At 33.5% G+C, this 21,882-nt stretch overlaps 1 protein-coding gene across 2 annotated transcripts in view; it reads right to left on the bottom strand.

The window, feature by feature from the left end:
- The window catches only part of LOC128993612 (uncharacterized), an 82,008-nt gene extending 72,237 nt beyond the window's left edge, over window positions 1–9,771 (bottom strand). For both annotated transcript variants that reach the window (XM_054417609.1, XM_054417610.1), the window contains exons 1-2: window positions 9,389–9,771; window positions 6,840–6,881 (exon numbers count right to left, since the gene is read on the bottom strand). In XM_054417609.1, the coding sequence (XP_054273584.1) occupies window positions 6,840–6,881; window positions 9,389–9,692 (346 nt within the window). In that variant the 5' untranslated portion in view covers window positions 9,693–9,771. The remainder of the gene's footprint in view (window positions 1–6,839; window positions 6,882–9,388) is intronic.
- Between the last annotated feature and the right edge of the window lie 12,111 nt (window positions 9,772–21,882).

Below are 21,882 nucleotides of genomic sequence, written 5' to 3'. Positions count from 1 at the left end.
AGTGCGGTTTAATTCCTTCTAGTTAAACATTGAGGAGAAGAGCTGTCGTTTTAAGTGTTACTCTACACTTTTAAATTATAAACGCTTTTACGTTTAAGAGTTTCCATGAATAAAATCTAAATTAAAAGTAATAAGATGATTTATTTTTCCACTATCTATTTTATAGATTGAATTTCATGCAAATATAATTTATGGGATTTGTTAAAATTTAACCCCTGAGGTATATTTTCAACTTGTGTAAATACATTTTAGAGACGTGTTTGCTTGTTTGTTTTTTTTAACTTTTACGACGGAGAATTATAAAAAAACCAATTTAATTTGAGTAAATTAATTTAAAGCTCAGAGGAAGAAAGGGCGATGGTAAGTTCTTACTTAGACATACAAATGTCTTTAGTTTCACGTTCAATATTTCTGCGATCTACTAATGGGGAAACCGCTCTTCAAATTGAAACCAATCTACTTCCAGAAATAACTTCACCTCTACATCAAGTAAAGAAACTAAATCAGCACCTTTGGAAATTGTAACCTATCTACTTGGATGTTATGAAAGATTACTGTTTTTATGTGGACTGAGAACTGAAATTAAAATTTATTCATAATGGATTGATTTATTGACATAAAATAAGGTTACTAATCTGTCGTCAATCAATTCAATTATTGTCGTAGATGACTAAAGTTTCTGCGTTAAAACCCCATTTTCAAATATTTCTCTGGTAGTCTGGTTTTGTCCTTGGCCGGCCTCGTGCGCTTGTATATAATTTTGTAAACGTCTCATCATGTATGAAGAACAACGGCAAATGCAAAAGGATATTATAGACGGCTGACGACTGAAGAGAAAGATTCGAAACTGGGGGTTTAACCCCAAAATTATAATAATCTAAGACAAATATAGGATTGATTGACGACAGGTTAGTAATCTTATTTTATGCAATAGCTATTTGATATAAAAACTGCCAAAAGCAGATCAAATTTAAATTAATGTTGAAAATAGTACATTCACGTTTCTTGAATCATTTCCGATAAATTATTATTACCAACATTGAGTATAAACTCAATGTTACCAATAAACATAACAGATAAGTCCTGAAAAACGAATTTAATTTTAAGGCAACTAACAGTTGGAACAATGTGCCCTAAATCCCCCAATTACACTGAAAGATTATACAAATTACATATATTACACTCACTTCCTATTGGGTTTACGCCTAGCGTATGCATTTCAGTATAGAGACGTTTAGTTATGTTTTTTGATCAACTTTAATGAACTCTCTATGGCAAAAAACATTATCCACTCAATGGAAAAGCTGTTTGAAAGTGTAAGAACGAAAACAATACAAATCGTAACAGTTCCTCCTGACCAGAAGACGGATCTGGCATAACTGTAACACTGGTGTGACCGAAAGTTATGTACACAAACTTAGCTTCTAGAGTTTAAATTGCTTTGTTAACTTAGTTTAGGTATATGTAGTTCTAAATGAACACACCCACTGATAGACTTAATAGCAATGGGTCTGCTGAAGACAACTTTGGTATGAATTTGCACAAGGTGTTACCTGTACCTTATCTTTATCAGGTACTAACTTCAAACTATTTTAAACAAGTAAAACGATCAAATTATAAATCATTGCTTGTCCTCTGGTATTTTTTGTAGTTTCCCATCACATCCTGCGTCGCTAAAAGCTCGATGCTTCGTTTATAAATCACATCAGAATAGCTTATGAGGGTCGTGGCATTTTCGCATGTTTTAGTTCATTGGTCGTCGGCAGGATTAGTCCCCAGATACTTGAGAACCAAGAGCTTGCGCTCTATTGTACAAGGTATTTAAAGCAGACAGTAAATCGCACGAATGAAAACGTCTGGCATCAAACGTAGCTATTCTCCATTAAAAGTGGGCTTCAGATTTCATAGGAAAAGCATCGGCAGTGCCAGTTACATTAATGCTGAGACGCACGTTCTATATTTGTTACACTATCAGAGATGGTTATATTGATCGCAGTCATGACGATGTAATATAAGCGTTACATAACGCTCGTTATCATTAAGTGAAACGTGAAAAGACTTGACGTGGTAGGAACATTCCAGAGCGTCTGTTAGCATCCCTTATTGCTATTTACTCTGTCCAAACGCTAATCGCCCTGCGAACATCCTCGGAATCCAGACGGCTTGTCTACTTGAGCCACTACGATGTTAATAGAAATCACATATTTAGTTAAAATCCTTACGTTTATTAAAAGTAATTGTGGAACACCATTTAAACCTCGTGTATTGGTATGGGCATTTTTCATGTTATTCGTAAGAGTTGTAGAGGTCTACTAAGTATTCTAACTCTCGTTATGAAATCATCCAATCTCGACCTTTCGTTAGGAAGAGTTTCACGTATCGGTAGGGGTAGGAAAATTATAAATAGCATCGAGTCCTAACTACCCCCGAAGTATTGAACCTGCAAGCTTTCAGAGTTGAAGGTTAACACCACATAAATTCAAATTTGATATCATAAGTGCGGTATTTTGCGTCTACACAGTAAAACGTACACAAGTATCCTGTTGAGAACACTATGACCACTTGGCTACCCAGTCAATACAATTGTTTGCAGCTGGATGTATGTTGTTACAGTATGGTGATTTCCATCAGACTCACCTAATATTGTTTACTGATTGAAATGACTGCGTGAATTAGGTAGAATAACAACAATATACAGTAAAATCATGTTTGGAATAATAAATTTTAAACTAATGACCAAACTAAAAACTTTGAACCCAATAAGCTATCAAATGTCATTTTGGCTATAACATGTTATGATAATTGGCTAGATCTTTTAAAGAGTAGATGTTTTCTACAAAAGAATTACCTATACATAAAAATCTAATTACCCAACTTATCAAACTAATAATTTGTTACTTCATCAGCAACCCAGATTATTACAAGTATTCCGAGTAAATGTTTCAATTTGCGATTTGCTCCGGTTTGACACTTTATCAAGGTAAGCTGTCAACAGCAGATGTAGCAAACCAGACTTCATCGACTGTCAACCACCACCTTTGAAGGAAGGCTTGCCTTTAGCTGCTTCATGCATGTTGTTAGTGTAACTCGAACCAATTTGGTTTTGAACGGTGTCGTTGTCAAGTAGTTTTACGGACTATAAAACGATACTAGAAAAGGTCGTTAAAATGTTTTGCTCGACATTTTTTATAAACTCTTGTATCAAAGCAGTTTTTTGTGTGCCACTGTCAGTCTAGGTCTATGTAAAGGTTTTGAAACATGAAAGTCTTTAAAATATTAAAATAGATTGACGTTATGTTTTTAGTATTAATACATGTTTTTAGTATACGTTTAGCCTGCTAACAATACACTTTTGATTGATATGTTGACCATCCAACTAGCCCTTCGAATATGTTATGTGATGCAATAGGCTTCATAACCACCCTCTGTAGTCCAAATGTCATTATCAAAATGCTAGTTTCGTGTAAACAGTTTATTTAATTTTCATGTTTGGCGTATGGAAATATAATATTAGGATATAATATATTGGAGCCGTATAGGAGATTGCTTCATTGTTGGGTGCGTAGTATAAACTTAACTTAAGTCTTGGTTAACTTAACACGAAAAAGTGTACTACTAAATACCCGAAAGTGAAATAATCTCCGAAACGGCCATAGTACATTATCACCTTTTATTACGAAGGAAGAAAGGATTGAATATATTTTCCAATATATTCACGTGTTCTACCTAACTCTATATTAATCAAGTTTTGACGTGTTGGCTGTGCTCGGCTCGGTTAGAATTTTGATGATGTCACTTTTTACTACATTGGCCTGTGTGATGTGGAAGCCTATTTCGTCTTAAAGGAGTCAACGGGCTGTAAACGTATAGGCAACATATTAATATAATATAGTAGAATCAACAACAAATACTAAAAAAAGTAAGCAAGTTTATTTTATAATTTATTGATTCTGGTTACCACGAAATGGAAAAATTAAGTATACATTTACATGGACTTTTCTCACTACGACTTGTTTAATTGGGTCCAATCCTGTCAAATCCCAGCTATGATAATCTCGTTCTATTGTGTAACTATATTTCCGTTGCATTACGACCAATATTAGCTTTCACAAACTTTCCTACAAGGGCAAACTGTAAAGGTAATTGATTTTATTTGTATCGTATTTCAGGATTGTAGTTAGAAGTTTAACAATGTCGATTACTAGGTGTAATCAAAAAGCCAATCACGGACCTTATTTTGGTGTAATTGTATGTACTAGTCCAATCGGACTAGTACTGGTATTTATACTGGTATTGTATAAATACCAGTCCAATCGGTTTATGTGACTAAGATTGAATGTGCTTATAAACTGCCTATTTGATGTAAAATCAAACTGTATACAATTCTAGGTATTTGTAAAAAAGAATAATAACTGAAATACTGTATCACGATTTTAGTTAGTTGTAAAATGGCAAACCTCAGTCCTATTCTACCTTGTTTTACAACTAAAATCATGGTACAGTATTTCAGTTGTTTTGTATTCTTTTTTTTTTGAACTGGTGTAGTTTGATAGGAAAATTTCAATTATATACAGTATAAAATAGTACTTGAATTTTTTTTTAATTAGTAGTGTATTAGTAGGTAATTTCTTTGTAATATAAGTTTTGAAAGTTAAAATTTCTGCCGCTTTGAATTTTTTGATTGAAAATGGATATTTGTTTTCATTTTCACATGGGTCAATTCTACCATAACCTATGTTAACAGTTCCATTAAGATCGGTTAAAACAATCTATAAATAAAAAGGTTTATGTGAAAAATACAAAATTGGTGGATATCCAATATATATATATATATATATTGGTTTAGTGAAGCGATTTTGGGAAAAAATGTTATTCTAGATATTCATCTTATATTTTTATCTATACTCCGGTTCTGCATAGCCGATACGGATTTTTGTGACACCCTGTATATGTAAGAGCAATCAGAAGTCTCGATAACACTATGAAATACATAACAAAACTAGAGTAAAAAAACTATAACTGTAACTTGTGACTATTCATTTTCTTTTTGTTAAACCGTAGGTTACATTAATATGCTACATAATAAAGATTATTCACGGTCTTAAGTTTCAAACACATGAATCAAAACGCATAGAAGGTCAGAACAACCTTATAGAAGCTCAGAAGTTATTATTAATGATAGAGTAAGAAAAAAATGAGTGTTTACCGAAAACTAAGCTAAATTTAGTTATTGATATTATAATTAGTTAATAATGTAATACACCAATAATCTGATGAATGTTGTATTATTTTTTGTTAAAGTTTTCAATAGTAGGTCGAAATAAAATAATTGTTTACGTGCCAGGAATCCACGTGAATTCCAACTATTTGTTTTGCACAAGTTAAACAAGATATCATTTTTAACTGAAATCTTCCCCTTAGCAAAACACAGACTGTTAACAGAATGTTTTAAATTAAATGTGTTTAAATTAACAGAGTATGCAGAAAAAAGCAATAAAAATACAAATATAATTTAAGCAGATTTTGCTGAGTCAGTTAAGCCACAACCATTGAAATCAACGACTAACACACAATAATAAAACGATAAACTCAACCTTTGCTCTTCACCTCAACAAAGCGCAAAAGGCAACTTTACATTTAAGGTCCTAATCCTAAAGTCAGTAGGCATAAAGAATACAATTTTCCCGCCTACTTATTTCTTCCTTGCGTTGTTTTACGAGGCGGAAATCTTATATTCTATCTACTTCCGTTGCTGAATTTTACATTACATCGTCCAATATGAGAGGTTTTGTGCAAACTGCAGCATTTTTGGCCAACTAATTACTGTCGTGTTGAATATTTTGATAGAATATTCAACGCGGTCTATTATTATACAAAGCCAATTAACACTTGAGAGCTTTACCAACTAAATCATAACTAGAGTGTAGCAAAACAAAGACTTAATTAATATACGGCACTGCGCAACACATTTCTAATTCTCTTGATTAGAGTCACACAGCACTACATGAATATTAAAACAATGCTGCTATAAGCCTATAATATATGGCTTGAATATCATATGAATGAACGTAAACATTTTCTAATGATAAATTTTAGAGCATGCATGTTTTACCTTCGGGATATTACAAGCGTTTATTGAAAATGTGATTTTACAACGGTATAGTCTTTTTTTACCCTTTGATATTTTAAGATTTCTTAGTTAACTGCGATTTCAATGTAGGAATAATATTGTGCTCATTTTGACGTCCAATTGTTGGTTTTCAGTAGCTCAAATGTTAAATTTAAGATGGAACCAACAAAACACCTGTAGTAGAAGTTAATATAAATATATTCGTTCTTATGTAAGCTAGTTAATACTATCATAAAATGCAACATTATAATAAGTGTCTAATTTAAAAATCCTATAGACTTTTAAAAACAACTAAAAAAGGTAATGGATTGTTATAAATATTTGTTAAATTGTTTATTCTTATCTCATAAATAAATTATCATCCAGCCTATCACATCTGATTTAAAAGATATAATACAAGTTAAATTTGAATCAAGATTTCAACCATCCACGGATTTTATGGATTGCTGAGTAACATGTAAATTAGATATGAAATTCCTAACAGAAAAATTGGTTATTTGGTCGAAAAAATTTAAACTCATCGCGTTTGATAACAATGCAACTTTTACACCTTTAGAAGTTATGATTGTACAGCGACAAACCTGACCATAGAAGGCGTGTTTTACAACCATAATGTGAAAACAAGGGCAGTCGAGAAAATGGAAAATAGAAAATAAAAGAAGCTAGGTCATGGAACTGGACTGTTGCCAGCAAGGGAGGTACAACTCACCAATCTGTGGGACATCGTATGGCCTATCTCGTGCGTGGGGGCCTGCGAGCAAAGAAGAAAAAGTCATGTTAACTTATTTCACACTTAAAATAGTAACAATTATGACTTAACGTATTCTTAAATATTTGTGTGTTTTTAATGTTTTAATGTCAACGAGTGAAATGATAATAACAACTTCATATTTTTGTTTATGGACAATTTAGGCGTTTCACTTGATGTAATAGTTTGCAAATGTTTCCACATTATTTTGATTTGTCATAGCCAGACGCCATAATTAAATTTATTATGAAGAAAATTGTCCAAAATCAATCATGCATTTCAATCATCCATTTTACAATTCTGTCAAATAAATTGATTTCACATTGTGATCCTTTGATGATCAAATATGTATAATGTAAGTGTTATATGGTATAGCGACTAAATAAATAGTTAAGATAAAGATTTACTCCTAAATCAAAACTATCGTATAGAATATAGGTATATAACACTTTGAATGTAAATTTTGTTCTCTATCTTACAAGTATGCTTGGAAATTAAGCATTTTAAACTTAGTTTGGTTAAAATATTAGGCTAAATATTAAATGTCCACGCTGTGATTTCAGAGATTTTTTTTATATTTTCAGTAAAATGCAAGTCTGTAACAAAAAAAAAAAAAAACAATTTCTTTAGTAATTTTCAAAGCCACAGGCGACACACTATATCAACTAACACTCTGTCTAAAATTGACACGTACAAAGTTACCCATTTATATTTTAATATTCCTACGTTTTAATATATCAGCAGAGCAGAAAACGATGTGTGGTATAGTTTAGTTGTTTATTCAAAATATATAAGATATAAGTTACACTATTCTCTGTGCAATGGTTTTTATACTGTCAATAATATTCTACAATAGACATTGGTACTTTGACTATTTTAATAGATTTTCTTTTTGTACATAGGCACAAACAAAAGTTACTGCATATCGTAAACTGTTAATCTTTTAAGTACATTGTCATAATCAGTTTTGAAACTACTAGAATTAAAAAAATATTTAAAATTGAGCGTATCTTTGACGAATACTTTTAATGTAAAATGACAAGTCGAGTATTATCCAAAGTTTGCATTTGACACAATTTAGAAAACAACGTCAATTTTTTTAAAAGTAAAATATGAAAAGCCTATGATTAGTTAGTTTATCACGATTCCGCATTTATTTTATTTCACAAGTCAAGGATGGCTTCTAATCTTATTTTCTTGCCATATTTTTATTGAATTGTATCTTGTTTACTTATCAGAACAAATATATCCTCAATATAGGCCTACAACACAAATAATCGGCCGACGTTTTGTGTCAGCTGTTACATAATTATAGTCAAAGATAATACTTATTATTAAACATTAGCTTCGCATCAGTAACTTATATGATTCGACCGTAACATCAATTAAAACACGTAACTGAATCACAACTGCCCAAAATAATAGCACGCGAAAGTATTTTCCAATTAGATTAAATGAACTAAATGAAACAAAAAACCCACAGCGAAAAATCACAAGCCCAAGGGTGTCAAAAATATATGGTTGCACCATCGGCCGGATGATGAAACCAATGTGTTTATAGCATGAAGCCTGTTTCTGCCGTCCAATCACCTAAATGTGCCTGCCACACTCGGTACATCTGATATCATACAAAGTGGTCATATTAACTCTAAAGGTTTGCTCTTTCTGCCAAACAAACATTCACTCTTACTTTGCGATCAATAGACATGGCGTTTGGAAATTCCGGGGCACATTTTGATTGTAGGTTTTTAAACTGAGTAAAATATATTGTTTTATTATACATTTGAAATATAATTTGTATGTTATTTCAAAACCCGGTAGTAGTATTTTTAATGTGTGTTTGATTATTTTATAGAACGCCATATTGCAATTTGGCCAAAAAGATTTTAAAGAAACTAAAATTTCCTCTCAAATTTTAATTTATAACTGCGTCGTTTTTAAGTTTGCGTTTTTATAACTGTGATATGATAATAAACTCAAAATAATCTATTTACTTCTAATATTTCGTTTTCTATTGTGGACTACACAGAGAAAAACAGAGTGAAAGTTTGTCACCTAACGTTTCCAAACACTTAGAATACGACTACTCATAAACCTATCGGTCGCGCTTACACAACATATAACAACCCTCACATTGAAACAACAATATCCAATAAACCGATGACACGCCAATAATTGAGTTCAAACCATGTCACAACGAATGTTAACGAACATCTCAACACAACGTCAAACATCAACTCGCAACGATAGTTTCGGATACTTACCAATAAAATAAATTAAAACTAAACCGCACCGAGTTACTTTCGTACCAAATTGGATAACATCAAAGGTTAAGTTAATTAGCATAAATATTCTAGGAAACATTATAGCATTCGTGAAAAAAATAATTTATTTAATGAGTTTAGAAGAATGAACTTACTGAGGTAAATACAAAATAACGTATGTGATAGTTGAAGGTTTGTATGAGAGTGTGTATGTGTGTGTGCCACGCACTGCAAGGTGATACTAACCCATTTGATGCATCTCGTATTGTACGTTGCCACGGCGAGAGCGAGTGTACAGCCGGGCGAGTCGCCCCCCGCCCTCCGTCGACCGCTTCCTCCAGGGAGATCTCCGCCGCCGGAGGTCCAAGGCCGGGTCGGGACTGGCCGCTCCCGCGGGCGCGGGTGGAGGCGGCAATCCTGAGGACAGGACAAGCCACTGTTCCGCCGAAGAGTGCTGTGGACGGTTGTGGAGTAACAAGGAGCCGTCGGTCAAAGTAAGAAGTGCGACTAGTGTTAGCGCCACGGCTCCGTACTTCCAGGCTGCACTCATCGCTCACTAGAAGAAGTCAGTGCTAATACTACATGAGGAACGCATGGGCGCCTAGCCTCCGTCTCCCCAGCGGTCCATGTCCTACTGAGCGGCAGGCACCCACGCCGATGCGCGCGCACCAAACACCCCACAACCCCTCAATGAAACTGACCCACTTGTAATACTGATTTATATTGTTATATGGCATTTTATAGTGTGGGTCGAGTATGGGCTTGGTTCTGTAAAGGAGTTGCCAAAAGTATAAAAGACCTAGAATAAGCATAATAATGGAGCGACACATGATTTTATTTTGTATTTTATGGTAAGTGTGAGCAAAAAGCTGTTTTGTAAATGTGGTCTAAGCAGTATGAGTAATGGTAATTTCATCAAAGTGCTTCTTATATATTTATTTTTAAAACGTTAAGCGCTGATTTTAGGATGCTGATGAAGACTTGTAGACGCGTCTGGATGGGCCAGCTGTTGCCAATGTCTACTAAAAATCATAGTTGGATGCGCGTAAAATAAGGTTTTTTGTTTTTTGAGGATATTTAATTAATAACAGCATATAATTTTTTTTTATCATAACATAATATTTTTGTTATGGTCCTACCTTGAACAAACGGACAAATGTTTGCCTTATTTGCACAAGAGGACAAGTTTTTTATAAATAGAAGGAACATGGTCCGTCCGAGAACGAAACCTTAGGGCACACCTCTTGTGACTGAGGCCTCAGAAAAATGATGATGGCTTAGAAGACCTGTATGATGCATTTTTTAGCAGTAGACCATGGTCAATTAAGTAAAAAACACGAGTTAAAATTGATAGTTGATAGTTCTCTTTATGTTCTGTCGACATATCAAAATGGTGGTTAGTTATGGTAATGTCAACCGGTGTAGAAGGTAGGTAGCCTATTTAATATTGGTCTCTAGAAAAACTGTTAAAGTCCAAATGGCTGTCAGAAGAAACTAAAATCAATTTATACAGTGTCATTACCATCCCACTGCAATGTTCAGGATCTTTGGCACTGAAAGTGCATGGAATGCATTGATGGATGGAAAGTGGATGGATGGACGGAAGTTTAGATAATGTAGGTTGACGGCTAAGAAAGAACTTATAGACAAATTCTTTATTTAACATTCCCTGAGTTGGAACATAGGCCCACTCTTCCCCCATGGCAAAACATCAATTGCACAAACACAAACAATAGGTTTACAGAGTTGTGGGCTATAAAGATCTACTATTTCTTCTAATTAAGTAAAAAAACTAACTGTATAATAATACAGAAATGAATAAACATTCAACTAACACTTACAAATCAAAACTATTACATTGATAACTAAAGAGTTTAATCACGCAAAACTACTGTCACGCAAAAATGAGGACATATATTTTTTATATTTGGTTTATAAGTGAAGATAAACTCAAAATAGCCTTACGTAATGATTATACAGTACTCCCTTAATATCTTTGTAATTGACTACTCGATTTCCGTACGTAAGTCGAGCCAACAGCTCATATTTTTTAAAGCCAGAAAATATATAGAGCTTATTATGTAATTTATTATGTTATATGAGGTACCTATAATATAATGAAAATTTATCATGACAACCATTAAGTTGTTATTGTGAACAGCATTCAGAACATGAAGACCATTTAGAAACACTACAGAAAACACCAATAAAATGTGATCCACCGTAGTAAATTGTTTTCAGGTAGCGCTTTCGTATGAGCAAAGGAATAAAATGGACTTAATGGGCTACCGTAAAGCTTTCATGGTCAACAAACTTGGACAAATACTTCTGGATGTAGAATCCACTTCAAAACGCCCTATAAAACGATAAACCCTCGGTAAATATCGTATCTATTTCAATACAATCTGACCTCAATAATAATTTACATGCATTTAACTACCATTATTTTACGTCATTTTACCAATGCTATTTTTCATAAAATTATCTACCGCAACGACGAACTCCCGATTGCCAGATAAACGACTGCAAACTACATAAAAAATGTCTGGGTTACCAGTTTTCCTTTGGTAACAAAACTGAGCCCAGAAATCTGAGAGAATAATCAGGAATACCGTCCTCAACATATGAGTGTAGAGCATTCATTGAAAGCTGGTGACTATACAGACATCACAACTCTAAACAAGATAATATTACTCAATAAAATACAGAAACTTTTCTAATCCATTATTTTTACATATAAACACTCAGTTATTTTGTTAAGCCATTGATAAACACTTTTGTGAACTTTGTAGGATGAACTTGGAGGATGTAAATATAGGCTATAACCTGAGTGAGCGGTTCGTAAATCAATTCAAGTTCACAATACTTTGATAAGTTAATGCATCAATGTTGAAACTACCTACCGGAAACTATTTGTTTACTTTACATCCATACAATATTACAATACCTAACACATCTTATATGTCAGGAGTTTGATTAGAACGTGCCTACTAGAGCTATGCTATCAACCAGTTGAACGATGCGTATAAAGATTTCTCGTCGTTGTGATACCAACATCCACTCCAATCACCCATGTTCTCCGTCATTTGTGAGTGAGCTGGTCTAGTGGTAGAGCGTATGGCTTCGGTCCTCAAAATCCCACGTTTAAATTCAGCCAATCACCAATGGACTATACACGTGATAATGCCACAACTCTCTGAGCCTAGCCTAAGTCCTGGGTATGATGGTCCCGGGCTAGAATCTAACATCCATCCCAACTTTCACCTTTTTATATGAAGTTAGAACATCATAAATGACTCGTCATAATATTGATTAAGTGTTGTAACTACACTGGTTACCAATTGCCATCAACAGTGAAAAGGTTCCATAGTTTTTCCACTTATTGTGAGCGAAAGTGAAAGTGTAATGCTTTGTTGTAAGTCAAGGGAATGTACAGAGTCTATGTTACGACTGTACAAGTTTTAGTGAGATGGACGAGTGGCCTTTGTACACTAGCCACTAGCCACTCGTTATTTCACACCCACTCTCAGTGGCAAAGCAAGCAAGAGAGTGCAGTTCAGTGTAAGGCCGCCTAATCTTACATTACTCTACACATAACACAACTCTAAATGTTACACAGGATGATATATACACAAGACATGTTGTCGTAATTACACGGGGAAAGGTCAACGTTTAATGTTGACATTAGAAAAAAAATTAGTTTAGAAAAGTTCATAAAACGAAAAGTGCTTACGAAAGTCATTGACAATAATAATTAAGCACTAACATGTCTCGTTAAGTTGAATAAATGGTCCACCACCATTGGTCAATAAGTACCAGTTTAAAGTTAAAATATTAGGCCTAGGTAAATAAAAATGTTAATATTTTGTCCATGCCAAATACTAAGCGTTCATTAATATACGTCATTTTTGAATTTATTAAATCAAAAACATATTACATTGATGGTGTGAATCAGTAACTACAGAAACCGTTTACTAGCCGATATAGCCTAAACATTTTATTTCGTTAAAAGAAAATTTAACAAACTTCTGTGGTTAGTTGATTAAAAATAATTTGACTGAAGTAAAACCAAAAACTAAATGGTAAACTACTTCTATAGAAACTGGTTCTATGAAAAACGCAGTGCCGAAAAATAACATTTGTAAAATTGATTATTGAACAACAAATAGACACAAGTAATAGTGACAGGCACTTTACAGTATGTTCATGTCAAGGAAGAAACTTTCTTCGTCCATCTTCAAAGGTTGAATTATATTTTTTATACAGAATCTAATAGCATATATTAATTTATGATTTTTTTTCATTTTCTTCTGTAATTAATTATCTACTGTACACAATATTTTAAACAAAATTGAAAACGTATGTATAACTATTTTGATTCTAGAGGTCGTATGGTGTTCGAATACTCGACTAAAAATCTGTAATGACAGACTTCTCTATTTTCCCCCCACGCTAAAATAAAACATGTGATTGCAAATTATTCAATTGTTTTCTGTTTATATTTAGTCATCAGCATAGCAATCCATAAGGCCCATGTAATTTTTTATTCATTTTCAATTAATTTTTATGATTATTTTTTAGTTTATTATAATAAAGGGATTCTGCACACACAGGAACATCTTTCTAACGGTATGCGTAGATTTTCTCTGCGACGCACGCGAGCTGAGAAAAGGGTTTTCAAGAAACATGCTTGCCTATTAATATATACTGTAATATGATTATTGGTTAAAAGTACAGAGTTATCGGGTTTGTGTCTTAATATGAAGACACTCGGGATATATAGCCAACATCCCTCTAAAAATCAAAAAGGTTTTTTTGGATTTCTAACAAAACCCATTTAATTAACGACACGTTTCAACATAGTATTTATTGTCTATTAGCGCATTCTTATAAGACGAGCAGATAAAATAGTTTTCGTAGAAGGAAATCTTGAGTTGAAAGAACAAAGTAGTTTCACATAATCTTCGTTGATCTAAACAAGTTCAGTATTTGGTAAAGCAGTTAGTATTATCTTAATTTATTACCTTTATAGTTAGTAAGAAGTAAACTGGTTGTGTCAAATCGATGTATCCTAGCTTTACCACTTAGAACAAAGATGATTAATCAATGTATGTCCTACGTGTAAAAGAAATACCTAAAAAGCGAATTATTAGTAAATTTATTATAGTTTCCTCATATCTTGTAAATAGAGACAGTCCTACACAAAGACTTCATTCATAAATAAAAGTATTGGGATTCCCTACCACGTTCACGTAGTAATTCCATATTGCACGTGAGAGTAGGAGAAAACGAAGATTAAAAACGTGATATATCATCTCTATACATGTAAATATATTTTTGGCATTGTCAAACGTGATGTATGCGTGGTAGATTCAAACACACTAGTTTCATTAAAAACATCTTTATTGAAATAAATGAACGTTTAACAATGCCAAAAAACTATTAAGCCATACTTGAGTAAAAATAGTAGACATCAAGCTTTTTGTCAAGACAACTATTGAGGTTCTATTTTATTTTATTTTTTTAATTAACCTTTACACGTAATTGAACGCTTACAATTTAAAAAAATTCTAAATTAGGTATCTAATAAAATTTACGGAGAATCAAAATCCAAAATCAGAAAACATAGATGAAAACCCGATTACTTTTCAACATCCAAAAAAAGAAATATCCAAACAATAGAAAAATATCCCAACATTACGAATCGCCGAACATGTTTAACTCGGAATTTAATTGGAACATTGAAAATATTACAACCTATTCCACAAAGAATTTAACCGATTTGAAAAAAAAAATCTTTAAAAACATGAAAAAAAAAATTTCAAAGTAAAAAATGAAGAGCAATAATCTTTTTTAAACATATATGTAGAACTTCATTATTTAAAATAATTTAACAAGCTGAAAATGGTTCTGTATCTTTTGAATTTTATGACGATACGAATTCTATTGAACTCTATGAACAATTTGTTGGACATAACTTGCTCAGTAAAAATGTAAAATACATTATAACACGAGTTAATATAAAACTAAATACATAATGTACACTGTACTTCAGTCAATTATTATATGACATAAATTAGATCATCCAGAAAGTTTATGTTCAAATATATACAATTTTAGTTATGTACTTTGATTTTATGATAACATATCTTAGCTTCTGGTGTTGCCAAGAAAATGAATACATATTAGTGGCGTTTACGGATTATACATAACCGTAAACTGATCTCCATAACCAAGCTAAGATCATAACGTCAGTTTATGAAGAACTACTACGTCAGTGAAGATATCAACCATTTTGTAAGCGACACCTACTACTTGTTGCTAATGGTAGCGAATCGAACACATTCACCCATCACAATAACAATACTTACTCTCTACTCGTGTGACTGGTATTATACCAAACCTGTGAAATACTTTCAGATGTTTTTGTTCTTTCCCCCCTTTTGTATGAGAAAGACAAACGATGTCATTTGTGACGTGGTTGAATGGTGCATAATCGTAAAATGATCTCCATAACCAACTAAAAGCGTCATAACCTGAGTTTACGACCAACTCCTACGTGAGCCTACTAATATTCGTGTAAATGAAAGAAAAAGCATACTATGCCTTAAAAATTACAATAAAATAACAAATAAAAAATATTTTAATATTTTAATAAAAAATACAGTTCGTGCAATTGTTAAAACATCAATTAATAGTTGAAAGAATTTTTATCATTTTAATTTGCTCATATTCTGTGATACTCCATTTATACTTACTAACTACTCCGGCCATGCTTTGCTATTCATATTCGATATACGATTCGATGTAAAAAGTATCAATGTAAACTCATAAAGTAATTAACAGTAAATACAGTTTTTAAATTATTCGAATCTTGTACATTTGAATGTAAAATATTTAGTTTGCAAGTTTTAACTTGTGTACAACAGTAAAGTACTCATCAAGGTTGATTTCCAATTAAGATATACATGACTTGATTTAAATACAGTACTGGGTGCCCAGAACTATTTTATAAAATTATAACATTATATTTCATTTAGAGATGTTGAAAAGTTTTTGGCCGTATTAAATCTATACCTATAAAATGCAAAGCCCTCACTGACTGACTGACTGACTCATTCATCCTGAAGTCTCATACTTCCCATTTCCCTAGAAGGCAGAAACTTGGTACACTGATTCTTTAGGTATTAAAGAGGAAAACTAATTAGTTTTAGTTCTGATATAACATTCGGCACTCCGCCCTAGTCGCTCAGGAGTTTCCCATGTTAATCTTATGATATTTCATATTTAAAAGGAATTAATTAATCTTACTAGCTATTTTAATTAAACAAGTTGGTTCTATGATGTTCAATAGTATTATAAAGTAACAAGGTTTACCAACAAGGTGGAGCTATTTTAAATTTTTCTTTAGCCTAAATTTGTTATAACAGCTAATTTAAACAAAGCAGCAACAAAATGAGAACTGTGAGAGAAAGAGCTGTGATGAGAACTGTCAAATACTAAATTGTAGTGGTATTGTGCAATCCCAATTCACGTTATTTTTTCCCATTTTTAAATAAAAAATAATGTGTTTGTTTCCCCCCCCCCCCCCAAAAAATGTCTGTGAAATAAAAAAGCGTGTCAATAGTTTTAGTGCATTACTCATCAAGTCAATGACTAGGATCTTTGACGAAGGAACTAATATTATAGATATGAATGTTTGTAGTAATTCAATTACTTAAATCTACTTGTCCGAGTGAGCAGATTTTTTTCCATGAATAGAACCAATACAACCACTCACTTAATGGAGATAGTCATATTTTACTTTAGCACTCTTCTAGGTTTCTGCACTGGCAGCTTATTAAGTCCAATGTTATTCTTCGAAGTAAACATAAAAGGTCACTTGAAATTTTACCGAACCCGGTAGGGCCTACTGTAATCAATCATTTTAGTAATACTTATGAAGTCAAACGGGGCGAAGCCCGCGGTTAACAGCTAGTGCGTAGTGTTGAACAAAGTACAACCTCGTTCTTTTGATTTTCATTCAAAATATTTATAAAAATATAGTTTGTATTAAGTCAGTCCTCTATACATGTATTAATACATTCCGGTATGTTCTTTTTTTGTGATGGCATTTTCAATAAGCAAATTTGGAGGTATATTTAGAGTTTTCATCAAAACCCATATTCAGCCTCTGGACAACAACATATCAGGTAAATAAACTATAATATAATGTTTGTTTATAAATTAACATATGTTTGAATTATTTTAAAATTAATAGGTTGATAATTAATTTAAAATAATTCAAACATATGTTAATTTATAAACCAACATTATAACTTATTAGTTATTTACCTGATATGTTGTTACCATAGGCTGAAGATGGGCTTTAATGAAAACTCGAAATATACCTCCACATTTTTTTAGTAAATTGTGTATAATTTAAGTATTAATAATTAAAATTGTTTAAAACAACTCTCTTATGCTAAAATTCGAGTATTTTAAAATTGTGTTCAGTAAAACTGACTGCTTTAACCATATAAGTTAGTATGTTGATATTAACTTATATAAAAACATATAGCAATGTTTCAGCACTTTTATACATTTATTATTTTATTGTTATTCTAATTTTTCCAAAGAAAACATTATGGAAACGAGTGTTAGGACTTAAATTAAATTTCAGGCTTAAAAGCAATACAAATCTTGAACCCAAACAGTCTAAAAGACAAACAACCCTGACGTTTGAAACAGTCAAAACTACTTCGCTCTGAATTGGATCTGTCGGAGAATATTTACCGTTTACTACCCAATACGCACATTGTAAGTAACTCTTTCACTTTTAGTTTTGTTACCAGCACACGTAATATTAAATCTTTGTAACCTTCAAACATGTTAAGCTCAGTTTAAGATAAAATGTATGTTTACTATTATTAAATTATATTACATTACTAGTCCTGAAAATAGGTGTTTACCGGACGAATGTGGTCGTTCCCGTGCGAGACGAAGTCGAGTGCGGGATTACCACACGAGTCCGGGAAACACATTTTGGACGAGTGATGTACCACTTTCACGGGTTTTCGCCATACTACTCTAAATTAACTTAACAATAAAAATTCTGTACAAATCCTTATATTCCCACCGACCAAAGGACTAACAATCACTACTCATAACCTTTAAAAGAGGTTATGTTTTTGTTTATAACCACTCATTGTCAAATATAATCAGCTGGTTGGTGTCCAAAACTCATTATATTACAGTAGTGCGTAATGATATCCCATTCGATTAGGCTGGCGGAAAACAGCTGTTTTCTGGACTAAAACCTTCCTTGGGAAAGGGGGGGGGATTGGTTGAAACAGTGTAGTGTGGCGTAATAGTATATTACGTTACTACGATATACTACTACCGCTACTACTAATGTTTTTGTTTATTACCACTCATTGCCAAATAGAGAATAATCTGCTGTTTAGGTAAAAATCATTACAGTAGTACAGTAGTACGTAATGAAACTCATTTGATTAAGTGGGCGACAAACAGCTGTTTTCTGGACTAAATCTTTGCGTGGAATATTCTTCAAAATAGTGTAGTGTGGCGTAAAAAATATCACAGAGAGTGTGCACTATATTGGTATAGCTTCACGGCTATAAGTTTCACTTTCACATAACTTTCACGGTTAAATTCAGTTTAATATTTTAAAAGCTAGCCACTTTTACTTAAAATTTACTAAAACAGAGAAGTGAAATTGTTAGGTATGAACCATATAAAATACATTAAAACGAATTACGTTGTAACTTAATTATTGGATATCAAAGGCTGATTGGTTGCCAAGTTGAAGGTCAGGTACAAAAATAACGTATAAGGGTTTTCTTAAAACGTAGTTGTAGTATTATGATTCGATTTGCTTAAACGCTTACAAAACTATCATAATCTTTTTAATGAATATTTATTCAATCTCGCTTGGTTAAATATTGTCATATTTCTTTAAATGTTAAGAAACTCGTTGCATTATTGATACTTTGACAAATTTTTAATTGTCAAAGATTGAAGGTTTAGAATTAGTTTCTTGGACCAAAAACAATTACAACAAATAATTATTGCGTTCTGATAGTTATGTTTTAAGTTTTCCTACATAAGTTATATTTCTACTTTGTAGCTACATTTATTTCAGCTGCGAACATCGACGTATGCCAAATTAGAACCAAAGCTCATATAAACGCATTGTTTGCACTGACTGCATCAGCTTTGGTACGTACGAACATTCAAAATTGGTTAGTGTTTACCCTTCACCAGTCTGACGAGTTGATGATTCTCTTACTCTACGCTGAACTTCGGCGAGTTTCACGTCTTTTTTTATTGTTGGTTCTAAAGACGAAAGTTTTATTTTAAAAGATAATATTTTGTTGTTTGTTCTATAGATTTTTATCCCTACTCGATGTATGTTTGCGTAATTTATGTGGCTGTGTGATATCTACAGCATTTGACAGCCTCGTCATAATAGGTTAACTACTTCTGTAATCCCTACCAAGTTATGTCGGAGTTATGTCGGCTCAAGTGACATCCTATTTACCGGAAACTTTTGATCAGTACGTCGCTTTAACCGGACTGGATCTGCAGCGATTGGGTTGTACTAAAACGACTTATCGTCGTAGGATAGATTTTAGACTAGTGATTTTAGACGTGTCCAACTATTGAAGCTCTCCCAAATATATGTGAAATATTTGCGATAAATTACGAGTTTTAGGCGACGTTGGTTTAACGAGAACCCCCGATATACGAACTAGCCTTTTCCCAAGAAATCCGGAAAAAAGAGAGGGTATACTGTACACTATAGGCCATGTAACCCGTTTATACCCATAGTCAGTTGTACCATTTTCCAGGAGGTAGTTAAGGCAGTGCAGAGTTTGGAAGATCACACTGGTCACTGGTCCTCCTCATCATTCTTGACATTAAGAACGCGTTCAACTCCGCCAGGTGGAGCGATATGCTGTGGGCGCTCAAGCATACGTTCCGGTTCCTCTCTTGCGAATGATCCAGTCCTATCTCTCGAACCATATACCCATAGTCTTTTTATCTCTCTTTTTATAACTATAGTCAGTAGTAGTGGTGAGACATTCGTGTGGAGAAACATGACCTAACAATGGGATTGATATACACACACTGGAGGCTATGTAATATAGTTATACAATAGTCAGTTGTCATATACACACACTAGAGGCCCTGTAACATGTTTATACCCATAGTCAGTTGTAGTAGTGAGCCATTCATGTAGTGAACCTCGCCTAACAAGGGGATCGTTATACACACACTAGAGGCCCTGTAACATGTTTATACTGTACCCATAGTAAGTTGTAGTAGTGAGTCATTCACGTAGTGGAACTCGCCTAACAAGGGGATCGTTATACACACACTAGAGGCCCTGTAACATGTTTATACCCATAGTCAGTTGTAGTAGTGAGCCATTCATGTAGTGAACCTCACCTAACAAGGGGATATATATACTATACATACACTAGAGGCCCTGTAACATGTTTATACCCATAGTAAGTTGTAGTAGTGAGCCATTCATGTAGTGGAACTCGCCTAACAAGGGGATCGTTATACACACACTAGAGGCCCTGTAACATGTTTATACCCATAGTCAGTTGTAGTAGTGAGTCATTCACGTAGTGGAACTCGCCTAACAAGGGGATCGTTATACACACACTAGAGGCCCTGTAACATGTTTATACCCATAGTCAGTTGAAGTAGTGAGCCATTCATGTAGTGAACCTCACCTAACAAGGGGATCGTTATACACACACTAGAGGCCCTGTAACATGTTTATACCCATAGTCACTTGAAGTAGTGAGCCATTCATGTAGTGAACCTCACCTAACAAGGGGATAGATATACATACACTAGAGACCCTGTAACATGTTTATACCCATAGACAGTTGTAGAGGTGAGCCATTCACGTAGTGAACCTCACCTAACAAGGGGATAGATATACATACACTAGAGGCCCTGTAACATGTTTATACCCATAGACAGTTGTAGAGGTGAGCCATTCACGTAGTGAACCTCACCTAACAAGGGGATAGATATACTATACATACACTAGAGGCCCTGTAACATGTTTATACCCATAGTCAGTTGTAGTAGTGAGCCATTCATGTAGTGAACCTCACCTAACAAAGGGATTGATATACACACACTAGAGGCCCTGTAACATGTTTATACCCATAGTCAGTTGAAGTAGTGAGCCATTCATGTAGTGAACCTCACCTAACAAGGGGATTGATATACACACACTAGAGGCCCTGTAACATGTTTATACCCATAGTCAGTTGTAGTAGTGAGCCATTCATGTAGTGGACCTCACCTAACAAGGGGATTGATATACACACACTAGAGGCCCTGTAACATGTTTATACCCATAGTCAGTTGTAGTAGTGAGCCATTCATGTAGTGAACCTCACCTAACAAGGGGATAGATATACATACACTAGAGGCCCTGTAACATGTTTATACCCATAGTCAGTTGTAGTAGTGAGCCATTCATGTGTTCCATTGAGTTCAGGTAGCTCTGTGACGTCAGCCAGGTGATATTGATCTTCCCTCCCTCGCCCCTCCTAACCATACTCCCTTCCTCTCTTTTCCACTAACTCCACAATATTTATTATTACTTAGATTATATATCAGACTTAGCCTCCATTTCAATTCTTATAAATCCTCTGTAGACTTTAATAAATAATTGATAAATTTGAATATTTCTTATGTCGTTT

The sequence above is a fragment of the Macrosteles quadrilineatus genome, unplaced genomic scaffold (genome assembly GCF_028750875.1).
Source record: "Macrosteles quadrilineatus isolate MER2022 unplaced genomic scaffold, UCM_ALF_1.0 Scaffold_4__1_contigs__length_99947679, whole genome shotgun sequence".
NCBI lineage: Eukaryota > Metazoa > Arthropoda > Insecta > Hemiptera > Cicadellidae > Macrosteles > Macrosteles quadrilineatus.
This window is presented reverse-complemented; position numbering and strand designations above follow the sequence as displayed.